We start from the raw sequence: 23,275 nt of genomic DNA, 5'->3' as shown, positions 1-23,275 counted from the left end.
CGCTAAGGTGATCCAGATAAAGTTCACTTTTAAGAACAATAGGTCTGCACACCTGTATACAATAGTAAGCAAGCTATTAGACTAACGGGTGCTTATGCCGGGCATACACGGCTGCGATTATGTGCCGGATCGAGCCGCTGGCTCGATGCCGGTGCATCCCCGCTCGTGCGCGCAGATCGGTCCCCGCGGGCGGCTGCTAATCAGCCGCTCGTTTATTCTATTGTACTCCCTGCCGGTATCGAGCAAAGTATCGATCCGGCGGGGTATCGGACACGTCTGATATTATTAATCGAGCCATTAGGCTCGATTGATAATCCTCCTCAGCAGCCGTGTATGCCCAGCATTAGTCTGTAAACCAGGCCAGTAGGCCCTACACAATTATATACAAATTCTTGCACACTGGCATAGAATGCAAATAATTTTGTATTGAAAATGTCAGAGTGAAGTCACAAGTCTGTGACTGCTGTGAACAGCAGCCAGAAAGAGCCACTTGTATACCCTCTGACAAAGGGTCCCCCCGAAACAGCGCTGTCAGGGAATACTTTGTGGCTGGGGTTACGCTTTGCATAATGCTATGTTTGTATGCTCAGGACTGTATTGTTGTTTATTGCATTATATGCTGTTATGCTATATGATTGTATCATGTTACTTGTTACTCCCCCCCTCCCCTCCCTTGTTCTAAACCTGCTGTCAGTATACTGTATGCCCATTTGATTTCACATGACTTGTGACTTTACTCTGACTTTTTCAATACAAAATTATTTGCATTCTATTCTGGTGTGCGAGTCAATTTGTATATAATTGATCCATATAAAGTTGGCACCGCCTGGTGTAAAATTAAACTCTTGTACTTTATTGCACACAATAAAAAACAGCTTTAAGTGGGACAGCCACTGTTTGTCTTTTCCCAAGCTGGAAAGCTGTAAGTAACGAGTGAAGTGGTAGATTGCCACCTTTTTATGTATACAGAAGTTCTATAATAAACCAATCGGCTTCAAGAATGCAACGATAAATAGAAACAGCGCTGACAAGAAGCGCACCTGGTGGGAGACTGAAGCTTTCCATTGGTACCGCCCACCAAATGTATGCAAATCTGTAATTGGAGGTGATACTGTTCTTAATATGTTGTCTTTTAAAGTTAACCTGATTCTATACTTGGCTTCCTTAAGCCTCCTTGAGGCTGCTCGGTCCCTCATAATCTCCCTGGGAGGCACCTGCCCGGTGCGGGCCAGTAACCTGACCGATTCGCTCGTCTTCGCATTTTATTGGCTGTGTGCGCTCCTGTCGCGGGGAGCATTCTGCGCCTGTGCGGTACCCTTCAGTCCATGGGAGCGCAGCCAGGCCACGCATGTGGGACAAAGTGCTGTTATAATTTAAGTAGGCCTCAGTTATTTGGACTGAGTTAGTCAAAAAGGCTTGGAGTGCAGATCGGCCCTTTAAGGGGATTTTCTCTGAGAGAGAGAAAATCTGCAGTTCTGTCAGCAGAACTAGAACATACCAAGAAGCTGTTCTAGTACAAGGCCGCAGGTCTCCCTGACCTGGGCATGTACCACCACTAGAACAATAAACATCAGCCATGTTTTGGTAAACATCCACATTCCTGCATGTAGGTCAAATGCCTCATTGATTATTAATCGAGTAGGTGTGTATGGTGACACCACAAGTGGGTCCACCAATAGACTGATATAGGGGATGGCGAAGATGATGTCATATTTAACTCTTTCCTAGTCGGTATTAAACCTGGGGTGAGCGATGGAGAGGTCATTCTGCTCTTTACTTTCGCAATAGCTCGCAAGTCTGACTGGGACTTCTAAGTATGTTCTTCCTTTCTGTAATCTGATATAATGTATGCTGTACATAGGTAGTCTAGATGTAACATAGAGTAGATACAAGAAGACCTGGGTACTTTCAGCAGGAAGGTACTCACGCAGCTGTAACGCAACATGGAAGTCTGCTTTGCCAGGAGATGATAAACTGTATCTATCTGTATTTCTGTTACTTGGATAAATAACGTAAACATTGAAGAAGCCTGAGAAAGTCTATCTCCTGCTTGCTGTGTGATCGTGTTTGCAAACTCTTGAGGAGGAGGTTGCTGGTGCCGGAAAAAAGGTGAATTAGAACAGTTTATAACAAGTGCGACTTGGCCAGGCTTTTGGGCTGTATTGGGGGGGCATAAGCTACCCGGAGAGACAGCGAGGGACTGAGTGGCCTCAAGGGGGCTTAATTAAGGAAGCCCCAGGTTAGTATGGTGCCTGAGATGTTTTTCATTTCAGGTACACTATTCATATAAATTTCATTTTGGTTGTTTTGAAATGTCTAGTACTTATGAGTTTGCAGCTAGCCCTGTTGGTTCTAAAGCAGCTCTGATTTTTTTTTTTTATTCATGTTTCAGTTATGGGTTAAGGCTTCTGACCCATGCAAGGGTTGGGGCCCGGTCTGCATTTCTAAAAATAAAAATGGAGACAGAAAAACAGGACGTTGAAATTAAATTGGGATGTTAGAATGTGCTTGGACCTGTCTTTATTATTCCACACATGAATTTCTTATTAAAAATGTGAATTGGCGCCAAGGTTTTTTTTTTTTTTCCTGTTCTGTAACTTTGCAGAGGATGGTCTTCAAGGAATTGTTAGCTGCACAGCATGTGGTCAGCAAGTTAATCACTTCCAGAAGGACTCTGTTTACAGACATCCTGCTCTTCAGGTCCTCCTTTGCAAGGTAAGATCACAAGTTTTTTATAAAGTATATGAGCCGAAGCTCGTGTACAAAATCACATACTTGCCTAAGAAGAGGTAAGCCTCTGGATCCTATTGAAGCTTTGCTTAAACCAGCTCACCCCCAAGTGGTTTTTACCCTAACGGACCAGAGCAAATTTCACCTGTCAGTGCTCCTCCCTTTTATTCCCTAATAACTTTTACTACTTATCACAACAAAATGATCTATACTTGTTTTTTTTTCGACACCAAATAGGCTTTCTGTGGGTAGTACATTTTGCTAAGAATTTTTTTTATTCAAAATGCTTTTAAACGGGAAAATAACGGAAAAAATTCATTATTTCTCAGTTTTCGTCCATTATAGTTTTAAAATTAAACATTCTCCTGTGGTAAAACACATTTTTGTTTGTCCACTTGTCCCGATTATTAAAAGACCGCTTTCGCGAATAAGGAAAAAACTAAAAAGTGGTTTAACTATTAAACATCCTTCTAAAATAGTGTAAATTTTTTTTTTTCATTTTTTAATGAATGGCTTCATCAAAGCAACATGTAATCCTCAGTGTATGTAAACACTGACGGATGATGGACTGGGAGGCTAATCTATTTGTTAGGCGTGTTTTTTTTTAACTTTCATTTCACAAACATAACTCCTGCCTACCTAGTTTTCAGTGGTGTAATCCATTGCTGTCAGGAATCACAGTTACAGCATAATGGCTGAGCTCCTCCGTATGTGTTTACATTGTTGCCTGGCAACCATACTCCCGGTCTGTGCAGAGAGTCATCTGTTATCAGCTGCTGGGAGAATCAGCCAGAATCCGCCCCATCTACACCATACGATTCTTTGTCCGATTCATTGATTCGATTTGATTCAATCTGACATGTCAGATTCATGATTTGATTCAATTTGAATCAAATCATGAATTGGACAGGTCAGTTTGAATCGAATCAGACAAAGAATCGTATGATGTAGATGGGGCTGATTCTGGCCGATTCTCCCAGCAGCTGATTAGAGGACTCTGCACATACCGGGAGTCTGGTTGTAAACACACAGAGGGAGCTTAGTGGAGCTCAGCCATTATTATAAGAGCTGGAACGGTGATTCCTGACAGCAATGGATCACACCACTGAAAACTGGTAGGCAGGAGTTATGTTTGTGAAGTAAAAAAAAAAAAACACCCCTAACAAATGGAGAAATGGATTAGCCCCCCAGTCTGTCATCCGTCAGTGTTTACATATACTGAGGATTACATGTTGCTTTGATGAAACCATTTAAAAAAAAAACCCTTTTCACACTATTTTAGAAGGATGTTTAATAGTTCATGCATAAACCACTTTTTATTTTTTTCTTTATTTGCGAAAGAGGTCCTCTAAACCGTTTAAATTATGTCCCTATAACAACGTATGGCGACAATATATTATGTGGAAATATAGGTGGTGGGTTTTTTTTTTTTTTTTTCAGTCCATAATTTCAACCCCATATGTAGTAAAGTTATAGTAATATTCCCTTTATAAAATATAAAAGCGGAGCCCCTAAAGCAACTATTTATGTATTTTCTTTTAAACTGATTATTTTATTGGGGAAGGGGAGGGCTTTGGAAGGGTAAGTTATTAATTTTATTAATATTGTTTTTAAGTATATGTATGTGCCTGTACGTATAACTTTTCTTTTTGGCCACCAGATGGCTCTCCTGTTTAGGAAGTGTTCACTTTTTTTTTTTTTTTACATTTTGCTGAACTGTGACGGCTTTCTGTTTTATGAATGGATGCGGCCGCTGACAGCGGTAACGTGCATTCAGTCCAGGCATTGCGTTTGGGTAGAAGACCGCTCGGTCCTCTTCCCCAATCACGGAACACGGAGACCCGACGGGGAAGGGCGGCGGGAGCGGCGCGCACCTGTGCGAAGCAGGAGCGAGCAACTTATTAAAACGTCCTGTTGCCGTTAACAGGCTCAAACAGGACGTTTTCAATAAGTCAGTTTGCCATTAATGGGTAAATACATTAACACGCTTCTGTAATGTATTTAAAATATTTCAAATACTTTTAACCTGTGAAAGGTGGCATATGCTGAGCAGTTTTATAAGCTATTTGACCTGTATTCTAGTAAGCTGATTGGTGATGTTGTTTGAGTTCTACTTTACCAATGAGGAGACTATTTTGCTTAATCTTCCTGTCTGTACAGGATATTACAGCACACAACCATAGATTTATTCTACACGCTGGTTCTATGTTTTTTCCATAGAATGGTGGTATATAATTTTTTTTTTCTTTTTATGTAGCTGACAATCCACTGTACAAATTGTTCTGTAAAACTCTTGATTGTTAATATACTGTAGAAAGAAAAAGTATGTTAACTCTTTGGAATTATATGGATTTCAGAGACCTGACCTCAACCCGATTGAGGTGCTGTGGCATGAACTCAAGAGATTTAAACCAGACAACCCAAAAGTATTGCTGAACTGAAACAGTTCTGTAAAGAGGACTGGTCAAGAATTACTCCCTATTGTTGTGCACATCTGAGCTGCAACTACAGGAACCGTTTGGTTGAAGTTATTGCTGCCAAACGAAGTTCAACCAGTTATTAACCTCCCTGGCGTTCTATTGAGATCGCCAGGGCGGCTGCGGGAGGGTTTTTTTTAAATTAAAAAAAAACTATTTCATGCAGCCAACTGAAAGTTGGCTGCATGAAAGCCCACTAGAGGGCGCTCCTGTAGCGTATTTCCGATCGCCTCCGGCGATCAGAATTAACAAGGAAGGCCGCAATGAGCAGTCCCTTGTTTCGCTTACCTCGTCGCCATAGCGACGAGCGGAGTGACGTCATGGACGTCAGCCGCCTCCGATCCAGCCCTTAGCGCTGGCCGGAACTGATTGGTCCGGCTGCGCAGGGCTGGGGGGACCCTCTTTCGCCGCTGCTCGCGGCGGATCGCCGCAGAGTGGCGGCGATCGGGTAGCACACGCGGCTGGCAAAATGCCGGCTGCGTGTGCTGCTTTTTACTTGATAAAAATCAGCCCAGCAGGGCCTGAGCGGCGACCTCCGGCGGTAATGGACGTAACAATGCGTCCATACCGCTAAGGAGGTTAAATCCAAGGGTTTACTTACCTTTTCTACCTGCCCTGTGAATGTTTACATGGTGTGTTCAATTAAAACATGGAAACCGTTAATGATTTATGTGGTATTAGTATAAACAGACTGTGATGGTCTATTATTGTGACTTTGATGAAGGTCAGATCACATTTTATGGCCAGTTTGTGTAGAAATCCATATAATTCCAAAGGGTTCACACACGTTTTCTTGCTACTGTAAATTGCGCTTGTTGAATTCAGTCTCTAACCAATGCTTTTGCCTAATGTCTAATCTTTAGACGTGCTATAAGTATTACATGAGTGACGACATAAATCGTGATGCTGATGGGATGGATGAACAGTGCAGGTTAGTGGAGTGATATTTTAATGTTTTGTTAAATGTGGGAAAAGTTTAATTTAGAGGCACCATGTACTACTAAAACTATATTTTGACCTCCTTTGCAGGTGGTGCGCTGAAGGAGGAAATCTGTTGTGCTGTGATTTCTGCCACAATGCCTTCTGTAAAAAATGCATCCTGCGAAATCTAGGGCGAAAGGAGCTTTCTTCTATTCTGGATGAAGAGACTAAATGGGAATGTTACATTTGCCGGCCTGAACCATTGATAGACCTAGTTTCTTCTTGCAACAGTGTTTTTGACAACCTAGAGCAGCTGTTACAGCAAAATAAAAAGAAAATAAAAGTAGAAAATGACAAGAGCAAAGTTTATGACCAAAATCAAAAAACACCTAGTTGCAATGGACAAGATAAAAAACTTGGCAGTTCTTTCTCTGGTGCAATAACTTATTCTTACAAAGCACTTATGGTGCCTAAAGAATTGCTAAAAAAAACTAAAAGAATAGTTGAGACAACAACAAGTTTGAACTCAAGCTTTATTAAGTTCCTAAAACAGGAGTCTGAAAATGAGGATGTTAACCGGAATACTAAAATACGACAGCTAAAAGCTTTCAAATCCATTCTGGGAGACTTGAAAAAGGCGCATCATGCTTTGGAGGAGCGTTTGGCTCTAGAGCTTGCATCTGCTTTGGGGAAATCTTCTTCAAAGAAAAACAAAACAGTGACTGGTGAGCTTAAGCAGTCGAAAGAGAAAAAAGACGACCATCATAATGCACACCATAAAGCATCAAGTAATGTGCATGAAAAGGTTACAGACAGTGACAGTGGGAAGAACAAAAGGTTACAGAGTTTGAAGAATGATCAGAGTGATGTGTTGGAGCATAATGGAAAGCAAGTAGAAATGATAGATGATGTGGAGTGTATGGATAGCAATGATTTAGAGGTCTTAGAGGATTCATCTAGCACAGAAAGGATAGAAAATACAGCAATGGAAGTAGAGGATGAAGATGTGCAGTCAGTGGAAGACTCTGTGCAAACTAAGACCAAATCCCGTTCACAAAAAGAGAAGGTATTACCTGTTGAGCATATCAGTGATGATGACAGTCCTGGTAGTGAAGAGAAGAGTCATAAATCGGGTCAAGAAAAAGTGAAAAAGTCAAATGAAAAGCCTAAGATCCTAGGTGAAAGTACAAGAAAGACTGCTGGAAAGAGTAAGAAGGAACAGTCATCCAGTGCTGAATCTGAGAATGATGCTGAAAAGTCCGTTGCTTCCCCAAAAGAAAGTAGGTTACGGTCCTCTCAGAGAAAGACTAAAAGTGATCCGTCATATGAGCCCAACACTGGAGAAGCTCTTGATCAGGACATTGTATCTGTCCCCTCTTCGGTACCTGAAGATATTTTTGACAGCTTGGATTCTACAGTAGAGGCTCAAAAAACTTCAAGTGAGCCAGGCTTAAAAACGCCTACCAAAAAAGATGAAGAAGAAAAAAAAGCTAAGTCACCAATCAAAAAGGAACTTATTTTAAAAATAACTCCTTTATCTTTCTCTGGATCACCGAAGTCTCCAAAAACTTCGGAGGACTCAGTCACAAGGAGAACCAAATCTCCTGGAAGCGGAAGTGATGCTGATAATGATGCAAAGAATTCCAACCATGAGCATTCGTCTGAGAACGAAGAATGTAAGCAGAGGAAGTCTCCCCGTTTTAAAACCACACCTAAGAGACGCCAGACCGATGCAGCAGCGTCATCTAATACTGAAGAAGAAAGTAATAATTCTGTTAAGGAGAAAGAGAAGAAAAAGTCCTCTAGTAAAAAATGTGCTAAAGAAAAGCATGGAACTTCTGACAGTAATTCAAGTCCAAAGAGTAGAAAAACTAAAAAACTGGATGAGAAAAATCTTAGAAGTAGCTCTGATTCAGATGAGATGCCAGAAGTCCTTAAAAAGGCAGCAATGATGGAAAATTCATCTTCCTCTGAACCCGACACTTGTCACAAGGCCAAGAAAGGTAAAGGAAAAGATAACCAAAAAATGGATGGAAAGCGGAAAAGAAAGGGTTCCAGCTCTGATACTGAAATGGCAAAAAGAACTACCAGGAATTCAACAGCTGCTAAAAAACAGCGTCAAAATAATTCTGATTCTTCTAACTATGACTCTGAACTTGAGAAGAAAATTAAAAAATTAGAAAAAATTAAGGACGCCAAGAATGTTACAAAAAAGAAAGTAAAAAGCTATGAAGAAAGTGGCTCTTCTGTAGAAGGGGGGCACAAAAAAAGCAAGAAGAGCAAATCCAGTGAGGAACGTAAAACAACGCTCAAAACCAAAAAGAAAACCACCTCCTCTTCAGACTTGTCTGAAGATAACCACAGTAACTTAAGCCATAATTCAGAGGAGGGCAGTGAGGATGAGCAAAAGATCAAGCCTCTGGTTGAAAATGAAGTTTTAATGGCTGCAGAGTTCTGCCAATCATCAGGTACATTTTTACTACATTAAAACTCTGCTTAGCAATGGTTTTAATCATGTGAAAAATATATTTTTAGCTTTCTTTATGCTGTTAATTAACCCACTTATATGGCACTGATGCTTTTTCGCACAATTCTTAAGACATTAAACAATTCACATTTACATATCTTACAACAAAGCTCGCAGTGTAGTTTACTTACAGTTTATGGCCAATTTCAGAGTAGCCAGTTAACCTGCCGGCAAACAGAATTTGTTACTGGACACTATAGAAGGTCAATGAGATGTTTGTAATGCTGGTTTGCGTTTAAATTTAATAGAAATTGTATGCAGCTTGGAAAGTGACTATTCATCAGAAATTGGTTGTGAATAGCCCAGTTCCAGTTAGCATGTCATTGACTGTCTCTACTAGCTACATGGATTAGTGCAGTATTAACAAGAACTGCAGTGTTCTCTCTATGCTCTTTTAGCTGGGTGCTTCACCCAGGTAATTTTGGTGACCACCTGGCTATCATTGGCTTGCCTCCTATGCTGTAGACAGAGAAGCGCCGGCCCTGCATTCTCCCATCGTGCCCCACCCGGCTACTTTTTCATGCCACCCATCTGGAAAAAAATTGTAGTATGAGGTTGGAAAAACAAGAGTACATTTAGCCAAACAGATTAACATTGAAGGAAACACCCCCCCTTAACAGAGAATAAGGGGACAAAAGTTTACTTTTTTTTTTTTTAACAAATATGTTTTAATGAGTTTTTTTTTTTTTTTTTTAAACTTGAACAACATACAAATACAAGTACATGTACATAACATTCCCCTAAAGGATCAGAGTGTAACTCCCTCCCACCCTCAATCCCAGCCCTGCCCGGTCACATGATACCAGCACACTTTCAATATAAGCTATTAGTTTTGTCATAATCAATACCTTGTTTGTTAAGGTGTTTAATCCATGGAATCCAAATACTGTCAAACTTGAGAGGACAATTTCTCTGCAAATATGTTAGCTTGTAAAATGGCAAAGCAGTGTTTATCATCGTTATCCATTCTGGAACCGTTGGAGGTCCCTGTCGATTCCAGTGAAATATAAATATAATAGTTTTCCTGGCATAGAAACACAAAAGGTCCCACAGTACTGTCAATCTAGGGGCTATATCTAGAGGCTATATCTCCTGCAACTCCCAGAAGGTGTGTTTGGGGATTAACAGTAATTGGTCTTTCAAAGATTTTTGGGAGAAAGGCGTTTGAGTCCAATAGGTCTGCAGATAAGGGCATGCCCATATTATATGGATAAAGTTTGCTGAACTTTGATCACATCTGGGGCATTTGTCAGCTCTCCCTGGATACATACGTGCCAGTCGCATGGGAGTAGAATATATCCTGAATATAAAGAATGTTTACTTAATTAATGAGTAACAAGGTACTTTAATTACCCATCAAAACACACACGCTCCAACTGCAACACACAGACACATTTGATCCCCATACACACTCCTGATACTGGCCTGTATATGCCAACACTGACTACTAGACCCTTAAATAGTCCATGTGTGGGATCATTCCAAGGGTACATGAACCAATCCTCTTCAAAAAGTTCAAGTATTTATATCCACCACAAGCATATTATAGAAAGAATGTGGCCACTCACATGTGATATGCATATAGTAAGCTTGCAAAAGGTATTGCAGTCACTGCTCAATCTTTAATAATTAGTCCATATATGCCAGTACTGCCTCCAAACCAGGACTCACAGATCAAAAACTGTAGCATAGATTACATGTTTCCTTACAGCACCCTCTCTGTCCTTACCAGCATGAGTCTCATATGGACAGAGCATGTGCAAATACACTGATAACATAAACTTCTAAAAATTACTTTAGTATCCCATAGTTTATTTTTAGTTTAGTTTACTTCTTTTATATTTAAACATTTACAAAGTAAATTGAATGTTTTATTGTCTAATCAGTTGCAGCCTATTAAGTATCCCACAGTTAAAATACATGAAGTATTGACTTTCCTATCTCTCCCCTTACCTCAGAAGTTGTATTCTGTCAGGAAAACTTTTATGGCTGCAGTCAGTGATGTTTAGTATATTCTGACAAAGTACTGACAAGACAGAAGCTGTCACTTCCATCCCTGCAAATTAACTTTCAGGCAGCAAAACAAATCAAGTAAAGCAGCCTTGTTATGTTTTGTACCGTACACACGTTTATCTTATGTGGAATATCGCCTCAGGTACACTTAAAACAATAACCTTGGTCTGTGTAAGTGCTCGTAACCCAAGCATTCTCCCAAGCTTTAGTGGTGTGTGCTTGTTCATAGGGGACTTCAAAAGGGACTAGATACTGACCATATGGAGCAACACTTAGTTTGGGTGGTGCATTATGCATCATTCACATTTTATTTGGCCATTTTAAGTTATATAATTTTATACATTTAGTTAAAGCACAGGTGTCAAAATCCAGACCTGCCGCACCCTTTTTATGTGGCCCTCAAGAGCTTCAAATGTGTATGTTTGTAAGCAGTAAAAGGTGGAAATGGAGAGCACCAACCTGTGCTGGGTTTGTATTGCCGGTATCTGACATTTCCATAGACAGAAGTTCGTAGCAGATTTATGTACACATAATTTTTTTTATTATTCTTCCTTTGGCATGCACTCTTCCCATCTCCCGTTGTGAGTTGCCATATAGGTCTACAGTTGGCGCACATTTGTGACATGCGATTAACGGCACAGCATCTTTGCCCCATTGTTTGCACTGCCAAAAGCTGTCAACAAGCATTCATTTTAAGTGGGACATCTGATAACTATTTGAAGTTGCCACCCTATAATCCACTTGCCTAGGGTCACCTCCATCAGCCACACCTGCCTTGGTATCCTACTATACAAATGCAACTTCTTGTTGGCTGTAAGCACATTTGTGGAATAGAGTATACAGCACAGGTTGAAGCTTTCCATTCCTTCTTCTCCTTCACTGTAGATGACACACTGCACACAGTCACACTGCCTTCCTATCCAGAGGAGCAAACCAGTGTAGTGGCCATATTCAGGCATTGTGCCTGACATTTTTAGGGTGCTCACTGGATACTCCACCCTGTTTAAATCTTGATAAACAACTTGGCCCACAATGAAGACTTTCAGATTTTGGCCTCTTATGTCTTTGACATACCCGAGTTAAAGCCATTTTATTTAATCCTTGTGTTTGATGTTTCCAACATTATAGGCGATGAAGCAGGGACAAAATCTGGAGCCTTTGCTGCTGAGGATGAAAAAGACGATGACGATGATCCTGAGAATAGGTATGATTCCAGTCATACGGACTTAAAAAAGATTATAACACACCCTAGGCGTGGGTACAAAGCAAAGAAATGGAAGAGCAAGCAGGTTGTACGAACCCGGACTTCCTGCCTTGTAAAGACTCGATCCCAGGCTACTCGCAAGCTTGAACGAGTGGTCAGAAAACCAAGGCCAAAAGCCAGAAACGCAAAGAAAAAATGAATTTATAAGAGTATTCACACACCTTGCATAGGGTGTGTTATAAATACAGTACAGCAGTATGTTGTACATTATCATCTTTTCCCTTGGAAAACTGTTTTGTTGAAAGCTGTGACTTGAAAAATTGACTCAGTGTTCGAGGTCATACCATTATTAAATATCCATTATTCAGAAATGGAGATTATGCTTTAAAAAGTGTGTGGCAACATGAATGACTTGGTCTTGTGTGGTAACGTCATTAGTGTGGTGGCAAATTGTAAACCTACTTGTGCTGACGTGTAGACTGGAACACTGGCAGTTTAGCTGTGGCTCAATAACCAGTCCTGTTTAATATTCAAATCTGCACTGCAAAATAAACTTTTATGCAGTCAGCTCCCTAAATCGTGATAGGTTTAGTTTTTTTTTGCACTAGTTTTCATCAAGTGTCAATGAAGGCTTTTTGTATTGTCCCAAGCAGGCAGCCTTTCTCATATGTAACTTTTGATAATTATACATATTTTATCACATTTTAAAAGGGATAGGGTTTTTTCCTTGGTGATTCTTGTAAGGGCCAAGAATACCTAGGTGAGAAGTAGAGACCGGGAGCCCAATGGTGCAGCATCGTCAGATATAGGAGGATAAAATTATATAGATATATAATCACAAAGGTGGGTTGCAGTTCCTGCAACCACCGGATAAGACTGCAGGGAATTAACCGTCCCTGCTTGGTACTCCAGGTCCTGCTGGATACTGGATGGTCGCTCTCCTGTAGTACGATGGACTTTCCAGAAAAACTACAAAGCTATTAAATCCAAAGTGCAATACGCCCAATGTATGTTCTATTTTAGTTTAAAATACAAATAAAAAATTATGTAATAAAAAGAAAGGTAATTGCTTACCTCTTCAGAAGATATAGACACCCGTTGAACTAGAAACATTTTTTTTCAAAAAGCAATCTGACGACGCGTTTCATGGGTCACGGCCCGCTTCCTCAGGTCAACACAAAATGCCTCGATAGCATAGGGGATAGTGTAGATGCCTACACTCTATCCCCTATGCTATCAAGGCCTTTAGTATTGACCTGAGGAAGCGGGCCATGGCCCGTGAAACGCGTTGTCAGATTGCTTTTTGTATAAAAACTTTTTTCCAGTTGAACTGGTGTCTATATCGTCTGGAGAAGTAAGCAATAACGTCTTTTTTTTTTATTTATTTTTTTATTTTATAATTTTGTATTTGTATTTTAAAGTACTTAAATAGACCACACATTGGGTGCCTCCATCCTACCCACTACCATTTTTAAAAGGGATAATGCAGTGTATTCAGTGAATTTTGTGTGTTTTTTCTTTTTCTTTCTTTCTTTCTTTCTTTCTTTCTTTCTTTCTTTCTTTCTTTCTTTCTTTCTTTCTTTCTTTCTTTCTTTCACCTGAATTACACTTTTGATTGACTTTCATATTTTAACTTGCCAGGTCGTATTTACATTAGATACAGATCTCATGAATTTTTCTGTGTATATCCTATGTCAGTAAGTGCTAAGAGCTTGTTGTCAGTCTAATAGTATATCTGAATGGAAAATTGCAAGTAAAAGAATAAGTAACAGTGTAGTACTTTTTAACCTCCCTGGCGGTACGCAGTTTAAGTGGCTGCGTCCGCGGGAGAGGTTTTTAAATTTTTTTTTTTTGTATGTTAGCTAGCACTAGGCTAGCTAACTATGCTGCCCAAGCCCCCCATCACCGGTCTGACGAACCCGCCCCACCGGCAACACTCACCCGTCCACTATCCTGCGAGAGCCGCAGCTTCTTAATCTGCATCACTCGTCGCTACGGAGACGATCGGACATGACTTCATGCGCAGTTCCGATCCTCCCCATAGCGAAGCCGGGTGCTGATTAGGAGGCTGCGCCATCGCGGAATCCCTGGGGGGTATGTATACCGGCGATGATCAGAGGGGACAGGAGGCACTTGGGGGGCATAGTTGGCTAGCGAAAGTGCTAGCTGAAGATTATGCAACAGATTTTATTAAAAAAAAAATCCTCCCGTGGCCTTGCAATACCCTGCGGCAGCTAGGGAGGTTAAGAAGAAATCAGTTATTGATTTAGCATACTTTTATGCACAATGAGGGAATTTACTTTTGGTATTCTCTTTCCTTATAGAGAATTGTAGGCTGCCATCTTAAACTCACAAAAAACTGAAACTCTCCAACGCCTATAAGGGCAATACACTTGCTGGGTGGGATCTGCAGAGTGGAAGTAGACCGGAAGCATGGTTAAAGTGGAACTCTGTAATTCTACTTTACTCTGAAGGATTAACCACAGTACAAAACCTTTATGAGAAAAAAGTAATAACAATTTATGGAAATGGCCCCCCCCCCCCCCTCCAAAAAAACAACTTGAATCTTTAACCTGGACTCACTTCACTTTGCAGGGGGCACTGAAAAGGTTAATGTGTACCAGAGGTGGCATGTGACATCAGATAAACGAGTATGTACATTGGAAATCATAAAACCAGTCCTTTTTGTTTAATTTTGCTGTCTGAAAGAGTTAATTTTCAGGCACGCAAGTGGCAGCTTCTGTGGTATCTATAGTAATCCTCACTAATAAGCAAATTACAGCAATAAGTTTTCCTGGCAGAATGCAACTTGTGAGGACAGGGAAGGGATAGAAAAATGTGAATAGTTCATAGATTTTAACTCTGTGACTCTTAACCCTCTGGGGGATAATCCCGAGCTGAGCTCGGGGTAAGCCGCCACAGAGGATTTCTCAGGCCCTGGTGGGCCGATATGCATAATTTTTTTTTTTGTTGCACGCAGCTAGCACTTTGCTAGCTGCGTGTATATACCGATCGCCGCCGCTTTGCGCTGATTTGCCGCTACCTGCCGTGCCGCGCCGCTCCCCCCTCCCCCCCAAGACCCCGTGCGCAGCCTGGCCAATCAGTGCCAGGCAACGCTGAGGGGTGGATCGGGACTCCCTCTGACGTCACGACGTCGATGACGTCATCCCGATCGTCGCCATGGCGACGGGGGAAGCCAAACAGGAAAGCCCGTTTTGCACGGGATTTCCTGTTTGCTTTGATTGCCGGAGGCGATCGGAGGGGGTGGGGGGATGCCGCTGCACAGCGGCTATCATGTAGCGAGCCCTGGGCTCGCTACATGATTTAAAAAATACAAAAATTTTAAAAATAGTGCTGCGCCACCTCCTGGGCGATATAATTGTATCCCCCAGGAGGTTAATAGACTACTATTGTGCAGATACAATAAAACATTCAATCCACTTTGTAAACATTTATATAGAAAATAAAACGGGATATCTTAGTCATTTTTGTTAGGAGGATAAATACATTTTGTTTCTCATCGGTTCATTTTCACCTGGGGTTCACTTTTAAGCCTCAGTGCTTATGTTTGAGACGACAGCCTGCAGAGATCCTGGCAGTGTTCTTGCAGTCTCTACTCACAACTACTGATCTGCACAAACAATACAGCAGCAGTGAATATTAAGCAGCTACTGTGTATGTGCAATGAAAACTTTTCATTCTGTGCTGTGCAAGAGTTTGGATCCACTTTAAAGTGAAGGTCCAGGGAAACCTTAAAAAAAATAAAAATCCCTATCCACTTACCTGGGGCTTCCTCCAGCCCGTGGCAGGCAGGAGGTGCCCTCGCCGCCGCTCCAGAGGCTTCCGGTCGTCTTCTGTGGCCGACCCGACCTGGCCAGGCCGGCTGCCAGGTCGGGCTCTTCTGCGCTCCATGGCCGGGCTCTTCTGCGTCCCACGCGGGCGCGCTGACGTCATCGGACGTCCTCCGGGCTGTACTGCGCAGGCGCAGAACTACTGCGCCTGCGCAGTACAGCCCGGAGGACGTCCGATGACGTCAGCGCGCCCGCGTGGGACACAGAAGAGCCCGGCCATGGAGCGCAGAAGAGCCCGACCTGGCAGCCGGCCTGGCCAGGTCGGGTCGGCCACCGAAGAGGACCGGAAGCCTCTGGAGCGGCGGCGAGGGCACCTCCTGCCTGCCACGGGCTGGAGGAAGCCCCAGGTAAGTGGATAGGGATTTTTATTTTTTTCAAGAGTTCCCTGAACCTTCCCTTTAAGGCAAATTTAATCTCCTGTACACTAATCTAATGAATTAAATCAGCAGCTTCCTCAGCATTGAGACAGGGGAGATGGAATTTGTCTACGTATTTTATGATCCTAGTGCTTCTTGCCAGTTTTGCAGAGAGAGTTTTATTTTCATTAACATATAGTACAATAAATAAGTGAAATGGCAATTCTTTTGCTGTGTCTCGATCAATGTAAGCCAGCATTCTATCCTTCCTTTTAATGTGGGGTACATAATTTGTCTGCTTGCACTTCTTCAGGGCACTGGCCAAAATCCTCCCACATTTTTTGCCCCATTCATAATCTGAAAAACCATCATTTTTAAGTCATGAACAGAACATTGCAATTTATTAACAGGCTGCACCACTAGTTAAAGGGACCCTGAACAGTGAAAAAAATCTGGACTTGCATGGGGCTTCTTCCAGCCCCCCATAGCCCGCAAGGTCCCTCGGCATCCTCTGGGTCCCCTCTGTGGTCCCACTGGCGGCTCCGGTAGGTGCACGACTTTGGCCAAAGTCACGCATGCCAGTCCTGGGCATGTGATTCAGTCTTTTATCAATGATTGTGTGCTTTAAATTTTAAACAGTATTTTTATTGAAAAGGGTATACAGTTTATATGTATATCCTTTGAAAATTCTCAATGAAAAGGGTACTAGGTAAATTACCATAGTGTAAGTTTAGGTCCGCTTGAGCATGTGAAGATTGCAGTCACCACAGCTCTTTGATGACTGGATTACTTTTAAAAGTAAATGTGTAGAAACAGTGTATACAGTAAGACAGCCTAAAGATATCCTCTGCTCGCATGTTTTGAGAACAGACTTCTAGGGCTGGTACACAAGAGAATATTTACTTTTGATCAGTGATTGGATTGACCATTGATTCAGGAGTGAATTATTTTACAGACCAATCGGAAACGAGGAACAGCTGATTCGCTGCTTGAATGTTAAATGGTCCTACATGTGCTTACTTTGGTTGAGCCTTCTTGTCTAATTGTATACCTTTTGAGAACTTCATCAGAAAGGTTAATTGGCTGAAAGGTTGGCTGCCAGGCTGCTTGTGTATACCAGGCTTCTTCCACTGCTAGTTTGCCTGACTGGCACAAGGAAAGCAGTTTAGTGAGCATGCGGACATGTTGGATCTTCATTATCTCACTGCGTTAGCTCCACACAGTCTCTATGATGCTCTACTGATCATCTAAGATCACTCTAAACCAGTTTAAAGAAATGTAGATTTGACTTTCAGTCCAGACAACCATGTTACAGTGTGTAAGCCAGCACTTTTATGCCATTTTATACTATATTTGTCAGTGGAAAGTATGCCATAATGTTTACGTTCTTTCAATATTCTGGTTTCTAGAATGTATCTTTTGAACTCTGTACTCCAGTAGCTATTAAAGAGGAACTTCAGCCTAAACAAACATACTGTCATTAAGTTACATTAGTTATGTTACTTAAAATAGATAGGTAATATAATCTCTTACCCACCCTGTTTTAAAAGAACAGGCAAATGTTTGCTTTCATGAGGGCAGCCATCTTTTTGGTTAAAAGGAGGTGACCGGGAGCATGAGACACAGTTCCAACTGTCCTGTGTGCTAATCACCCCTCCCAGTTGCTAGGCAACGTGAATAACATAGGAAATCCCATCATGCTTTGCACAGCATCAGGGAAAAACAGCCTGGGCAGTTTTCTTTGATGGGTGGAGCTTAGCTAAAAATGCAGCTAAAAATGATGCTTTGGTAAGAAAAACAAAGTTCTGATGCTGTGAAACTGTTAAAGAAACACCAAGCCTTTTCAGTTCTGCTGAGTAGATTTTTAGTCTGGAGGTTCACTTTAAGCATTTTTCATGGATGGGGAATGACCAAGATCATTTTTGTTGCCCAGCTTTTTCATTAGCTAGATTGCTGTCATATAATGGTGTGTCAAGTGTTTACAAATAAGAAAAGGCTGAGACGCACTACAGATTGCTTTTGATCAGTCAGCGCATGCATTTACGGTATTACAAACCACCCCCCCCCCTCCCCTTTATCTTACATTAGGGGAGCACAATTGTTTGAAAAATCACTAATGCTACAATTTTACTATGGTTTTAACGCAAGTCAATGGGAGTGTTTTGTTTTTTGTTTTCTTTTTGAAAACGCAAATGCAGTGCTGATGTTTTAAAAGCACTCTGCAGTGTGGCACAGCCTTTCAAGAGATAACTGGAAAATAATGTAAAACCTTTTTTAAAGTGTCTGACCTGTCCTATACAATATCTGACAAAGAAAACAATGTTTAGATTGTTATTATTGCTAACACAGAGTAATGCATTTTCATTGTAGGCTATTGTATAATTAGCCATGATTGTAAAATTGAGTTTGAACCTACTCTTGAATGCTTTAAACTGGTCAGGCAATTTTTAGTCTTGTAAACCTTTACCCACCATCCACTGCTGAATACATGCGGTTTCATTGATTTACGTGCATCAAATATGGTGCCGTGAAATTTAATATACAATGATGCAAAGGGAGGTGACCTGACCTATCCAGTGCAATCCATTTGCTGCTTTCCTGTGTTTAAATGTTTATATGGATATTTATTATTCAGTTATCCAGTTTTCAGTTAAATGTAGGGTAAATTTACATTTAATACGTAATTTTCCAGGAGCACGTTGCTTCTGTGAAATTACATGTCTGCTGCTACCTTTTACTAAATTTAGTACTTATAAAGATTCTGTAAAAAAAATAAATAAATAAATAAAAAAAAAATGTATTTAAAAAATAATCTTCAACTCTCTTCAGCAGCTTTCTTGCATTTTCTTTTTGAAAGTTTTTAGTTTCCCTTCTTGCAGGACTGCTAAAGATGCTGACTTACAAATATAGTGTTATTGTCTTACTTAGCTTTGTTTTATTGGACGACAGGGAAACCTAGCACTGCTGCCTCCCTTTGAATTTCGTGTATTTTAATGGTTCCTAGTATGGCCCTGTTTATTCACAGCTATACACCAATTAATATGAGCTGCATAGTACAGACAGACATCTCTACAGTTCCCTTACTAGTGAATTAGAAATCTACAAAGAGACACTGAAGCGAAAAAAATTATATTTGTATGTGTAGTACAGCTAAGAAATAACATTAAGATCAGATACATCAGTCTAATTGCTTCCAATACTGGAAGAGTTAAACTCCAGTTATCTCTATGCAAAAAAAAGCCATTACGCTCTAAAGTTGCAGAGAGGGCTGTCTTCTGACTTATCTCAACTGTTAGTGAAGAATTCTCTTTTTCTCTGCCAGAGGAGAGGTCAATAGTTCAGACTGCTCTGAAAAAATCGTTTTGAATGCAGAGTGTTGTGTAATCTGCACATATTAGAGAATGATGCAATGTTAGAAAAAACACTATGGGCTCAATTCTGGTAGCGTTTAGTAAATAATTACCTCATGGAATTGGGTTTACCTCATGAGGGAAATCAATTTTTGAATTCTGGTAGTTTAAGTAAAGTTTTACCTCATGTAATTTCATGAGGTAATTCATGCGGTAATTTTCTACTAAAAATGTGTGGTATTTAGTAGTGAAATACCTCACACTTGAATTCTGAAGTGAAATAAGGTGCGTGTTTGCATGTCTTTTACCTCCCATAATTAGACCTACCTCTACCACATAAGTGCAGTGCTGTGACAGAATTGTGATATCAGTCACACAACATGGAGCCTTTTCAGCTTGTTCTGTGTTCAGGGCCCCCATATTTTGCTGAAATAAGTAAAAGTGATCTGACCAACAATCCCCCCCAGCCCCAGCTTCCATTTTGTTTTAAAAAAAGAAAAAGTGCTCCAAGCCCCGTACAATCCTTCACCTGCCACCCCCCACCCCCCACCCCCACCCCTCAACATTGCCATTCCCCAACCTATGGTTGGAAAAAAAAAAAGTAAAAATGCTCCGACCCACAGCCTCTATTTTTTAAAAAAATTAAGTAAAACTGCGGCAAACACCGATTTCTCCCCCCCCCTCCTCCTCTGGTTAAAAGTGCTCCGAGGCCCTGCCCCCAGCAGCCTCTAAAAGTAAAAGTGCTGTAACCCCCACTCTAGACCCCCAGACTCTAAAAGTAAAAGTACTCGCACCCCCAGTCTCTAAAAGTGCTGACCCCTCCCACAGCCTCTAAAAGTGCTCCAACCCCCCCCCCCCCCCCCCCCCAGCCTCTAAAAGTGCTCCTACCAACCCCGCCCCCCCCCTCCCCTCCCCCCAGCCTCTAAAGGTAAATGAGCTGGATTTGTGTTTTGTTTTTTTCTTGTAATGGATGCCTATAAATTTACTTTTAATAGGTTGCTACATAATCAAATACACCTTCCCTCCTCAAAAATAAAAAAAACATCTTCCAAAGACCATCCTAACTTATGGAAGACAATTAAAGACTATTACTTATTTGCTGCAGGCTTACCACTGAAATACCTCATGTTTTACCTCACTCTATGCATTTACCTCATGTTTTACCACATGTTTTACCACATATTTTACCTCATGTTCTGAAATGGAGAAAAATCTTTCAGAATTGATAAAAGAAGAGGAAAATACCTCATGAGGTATTTTACCTACCAAAAAATATTTATCTCACAGAGCTACCAGAATTGAGCCCTATATATCTAAAAATAAAAATGAGAATATTTTCTTTGCTGCTAATCTGCTAGTAATTATTCATAGTACACAACCAGCTTCAGTGTCTCTTTAAGAATTGCTCTACAGTAGAATCCTGGTTAACCCGGAACTCACACGGCCGTCTCAACTAGCAGGCATGCTGGTGGGAAGGGGGGCGGGGGGATGACGACTTTAACTTTTTGCAGAGCTTTCCACAGCAGCAACAACTTGCCACCATTCTGGATGCCGTCTTCTACACTTTCTGCAGCTCCCAGCAAATTTCCTGTGTGCATGTATGGCTCTCGGGTGTCACCCGACCCGCATTGGGTCCTATGCATAATTCAGGAGTTGTACACGGAGGATGCAGGAAAGCCGCTGGGAGAAGATGGTGCTCAAACATTTGGTAAGTTGCAGTGTTCTCCCCAGGCTATTTTAGCCGGGTGCTCCACCCGGCTAGTTTTGGTCAACACCCGGCTGTCATCGGCTCACCTCCTCCTATGCTGTAAGCAGAGTTGTGCACAGAACCACCGGCCCTGCATGCTCTCATCTCGCTCCGCCCGGCTACTATTTCATGCCACTCGGCTGCTTTTTCATGCCACCCGGCTGGAAAAAAATTCTGGGGAGAACACTGAGTTGCTTCTGCTGTGCAAGACTCTGCAAGGGTGGAGGTTAGTGTTATTTTAGGGTTGGTTGCTTCACTTCTCAATCAACCGGCAGGATCCCATCAGGCAATCCTTGTCAGTACCGGATAATAGGAATTCTACTGTATCATGCATATTGAATTTAATACATAAACCCAAGGTTATGCTGGAAAACCTAATACCATTATTATGTAGTTTATATATTTATTGTAATAACCCTCTTTAACTATCCTCTAAACCTTTTAACAGGTCTTATTTTAGCCTTTTGGCGAAGTCTAAAATGGTATGATTTTGCTGGTCACTGCTAGGGCAGTTTCTTAGCTCTGATTATAACTTGCCAACATTTTTTTTTTTTATATATATCCTGTTCATGTAATTAGGTCACACCTGCACTTGATCGGTTTCTGTTCCCACAACAGTATTTTGTTGTTGCTTGCTGCCTTGTGCCCTTCAACTTTGAATTTTTAAGGCACCTGTAAAGGTACAATTATCAGTGCAAATGTATGTATTTTCATACAACTGAACGTACAGTGAAAGCTGTAATGATGGGTGTCTTCACTTTTCTTTTACATGCAAAAGATGATCTTTTATAGCAGCTTATCTGCGCTGTAAAGAGCTACACTCTCAAACTAGAAGTGTACTACACATAATGGCAATGGCACCATCGTCTTTTTGTCCCACTAGCATGCACTGGCCAAATAACAATCCTGAAAGTGTCTAGTCGCGTAACCACGCACTCAGGGAGCTGTTTGACTCCTTTTGGACTGAAGGCTATGGCTGCCCTCTATTTTAATACTCTGCTTGCTAAATTTAGCACTACATTTGAGTAACTGCGTTTGGTCCATGATAACACTTTATGCTTAAGAAAATTACATTGAATGCAAAGAGGATATTGTAAACATTGCTTTAATATTTCTTATTAAAAGTCACTTAAAATATGTCCTGGTTGTGAGTGTCAAGGCAGTTGTGCATAGATGCACTATGCAGCTGTAAACTTGAAAAAGCCATAGATGCCTATGCGTTGACTAGACTGACTTCTTAAACGCTCTAAATACCAATATATTTTAAGCCGATGATGCAGTGCTGTGTATGTTCAAAATATTTGTAATTCATATTTAATTCTGCTTCCGTTATCTGGCAATGCTTAAACTGACTGAGGCTATCTGTATTGAATGCATTTTAATTTTTATAGCTGCAATAAATTTTTTGAAACATTTTCTTGTCCATGCATTTAATTTACTTTTTCATAAAGAGCTTGTAAAAGGGTCAGTTAAAGTTACATTTGGGTGGCTGCTTGATTTCAGAGACCTGAAGTAGTATTTTATTAAAGCCCCTGTTCAGGTACATTTTTTTTTATGTTTTTAACTAGGACTTTAATAAATAACTGACACTTTTTAGCAGCTATAACTGCTTCAGTTTGAGATGGGCTACAGCCAGTTGTGATCAGTTATTGGCACTCCACCCCTGCTGCCTTTACCCGTTTACACTCCTGCTTTTGAAAAGGTTTCTGTATGAATTGGTATGTTCTAAAACAACCGTTTAAAGGACCACAATAGCGAAAAAAGTAAACAGTTTAAAGGATCGCTACAGTGGGGAAAAAAAGTTAAAATCTGACAGAACCAACAGGTTTTGGACTGCCGTTTAGGAAATGCTTTTGAAAACCCTGAGATCCCCCATGAGGAGATGGACTAGTCCAAAACCTGTCAGTTCTGCCAGATTTTAACTATTTTTCTCTGTACTATTACTTTTCTCCTATGCTGCTGTCACTTACTGTAAGCAGTAAAAAACTTGACAATCTCCTCATGGGGGATTCTCAGTATTTCCTTTATTCTTTATGAAAGCACACCCTGGAAAGGATCTATGCAAAGATGCCAACTAGCCTCCAAACTCGTTTACTCAC

At 41.0% G+C, this 23,275-nt stretch overlaps 1 protein-coding gene across 2 annotated transcripts in view; it reads left to right on the top strand.

The window, feature by feature from the left end:
• Positions 1–23,275, top strand: part of ATRX (ATRX chromatin remodeler) — a 201,346-nt gene that overhangs the window by 50,557 nt on the left and 127,514 nt on the right. For both annotated transcript variants that reach the window (XM_068247594.1, XM_068247593.1), the window contains 4 exons: positions 2,606–2,715; positions 6,071–6,138; positions 6,237–8,596; positions 11,797–11,872. In XM_068247594.1, coding sequence (XP_068103695.1) covers positions 2,606–2,715; positions 6,071–6,138; positions 6,237–8,596; positions 11,797–11,872 — 2,614 coding nt within the window. The remainder of the gene's footprint in view (positions 1–2,605; positions 2,716–6,070; positions 6,139–6,236; positions 8,597–11,796; positions 11,873–23,275) is intronic.

This window comes from Hyperolius riggenbachi, chromosome 8 (assembly GCF_040937935.1).
Source record: "Hyperolius riggenbachi isolate aHypRig1 chromosome 8, aHypRig1.pri, whole genome shotgun sequence".
Classification (NCBI taxonomy): domain Eukaryota; kingdom Metazoa; phylum Chordata; class Amphibia; order Anura; family Hyperoliidae; genus Hyperolius; species Hyperolius riggenbachi.
Note: the sequence above shows the minus strand (reverse complement) of the source record. Positions and strands in the feature narration are given on the sequence as shown.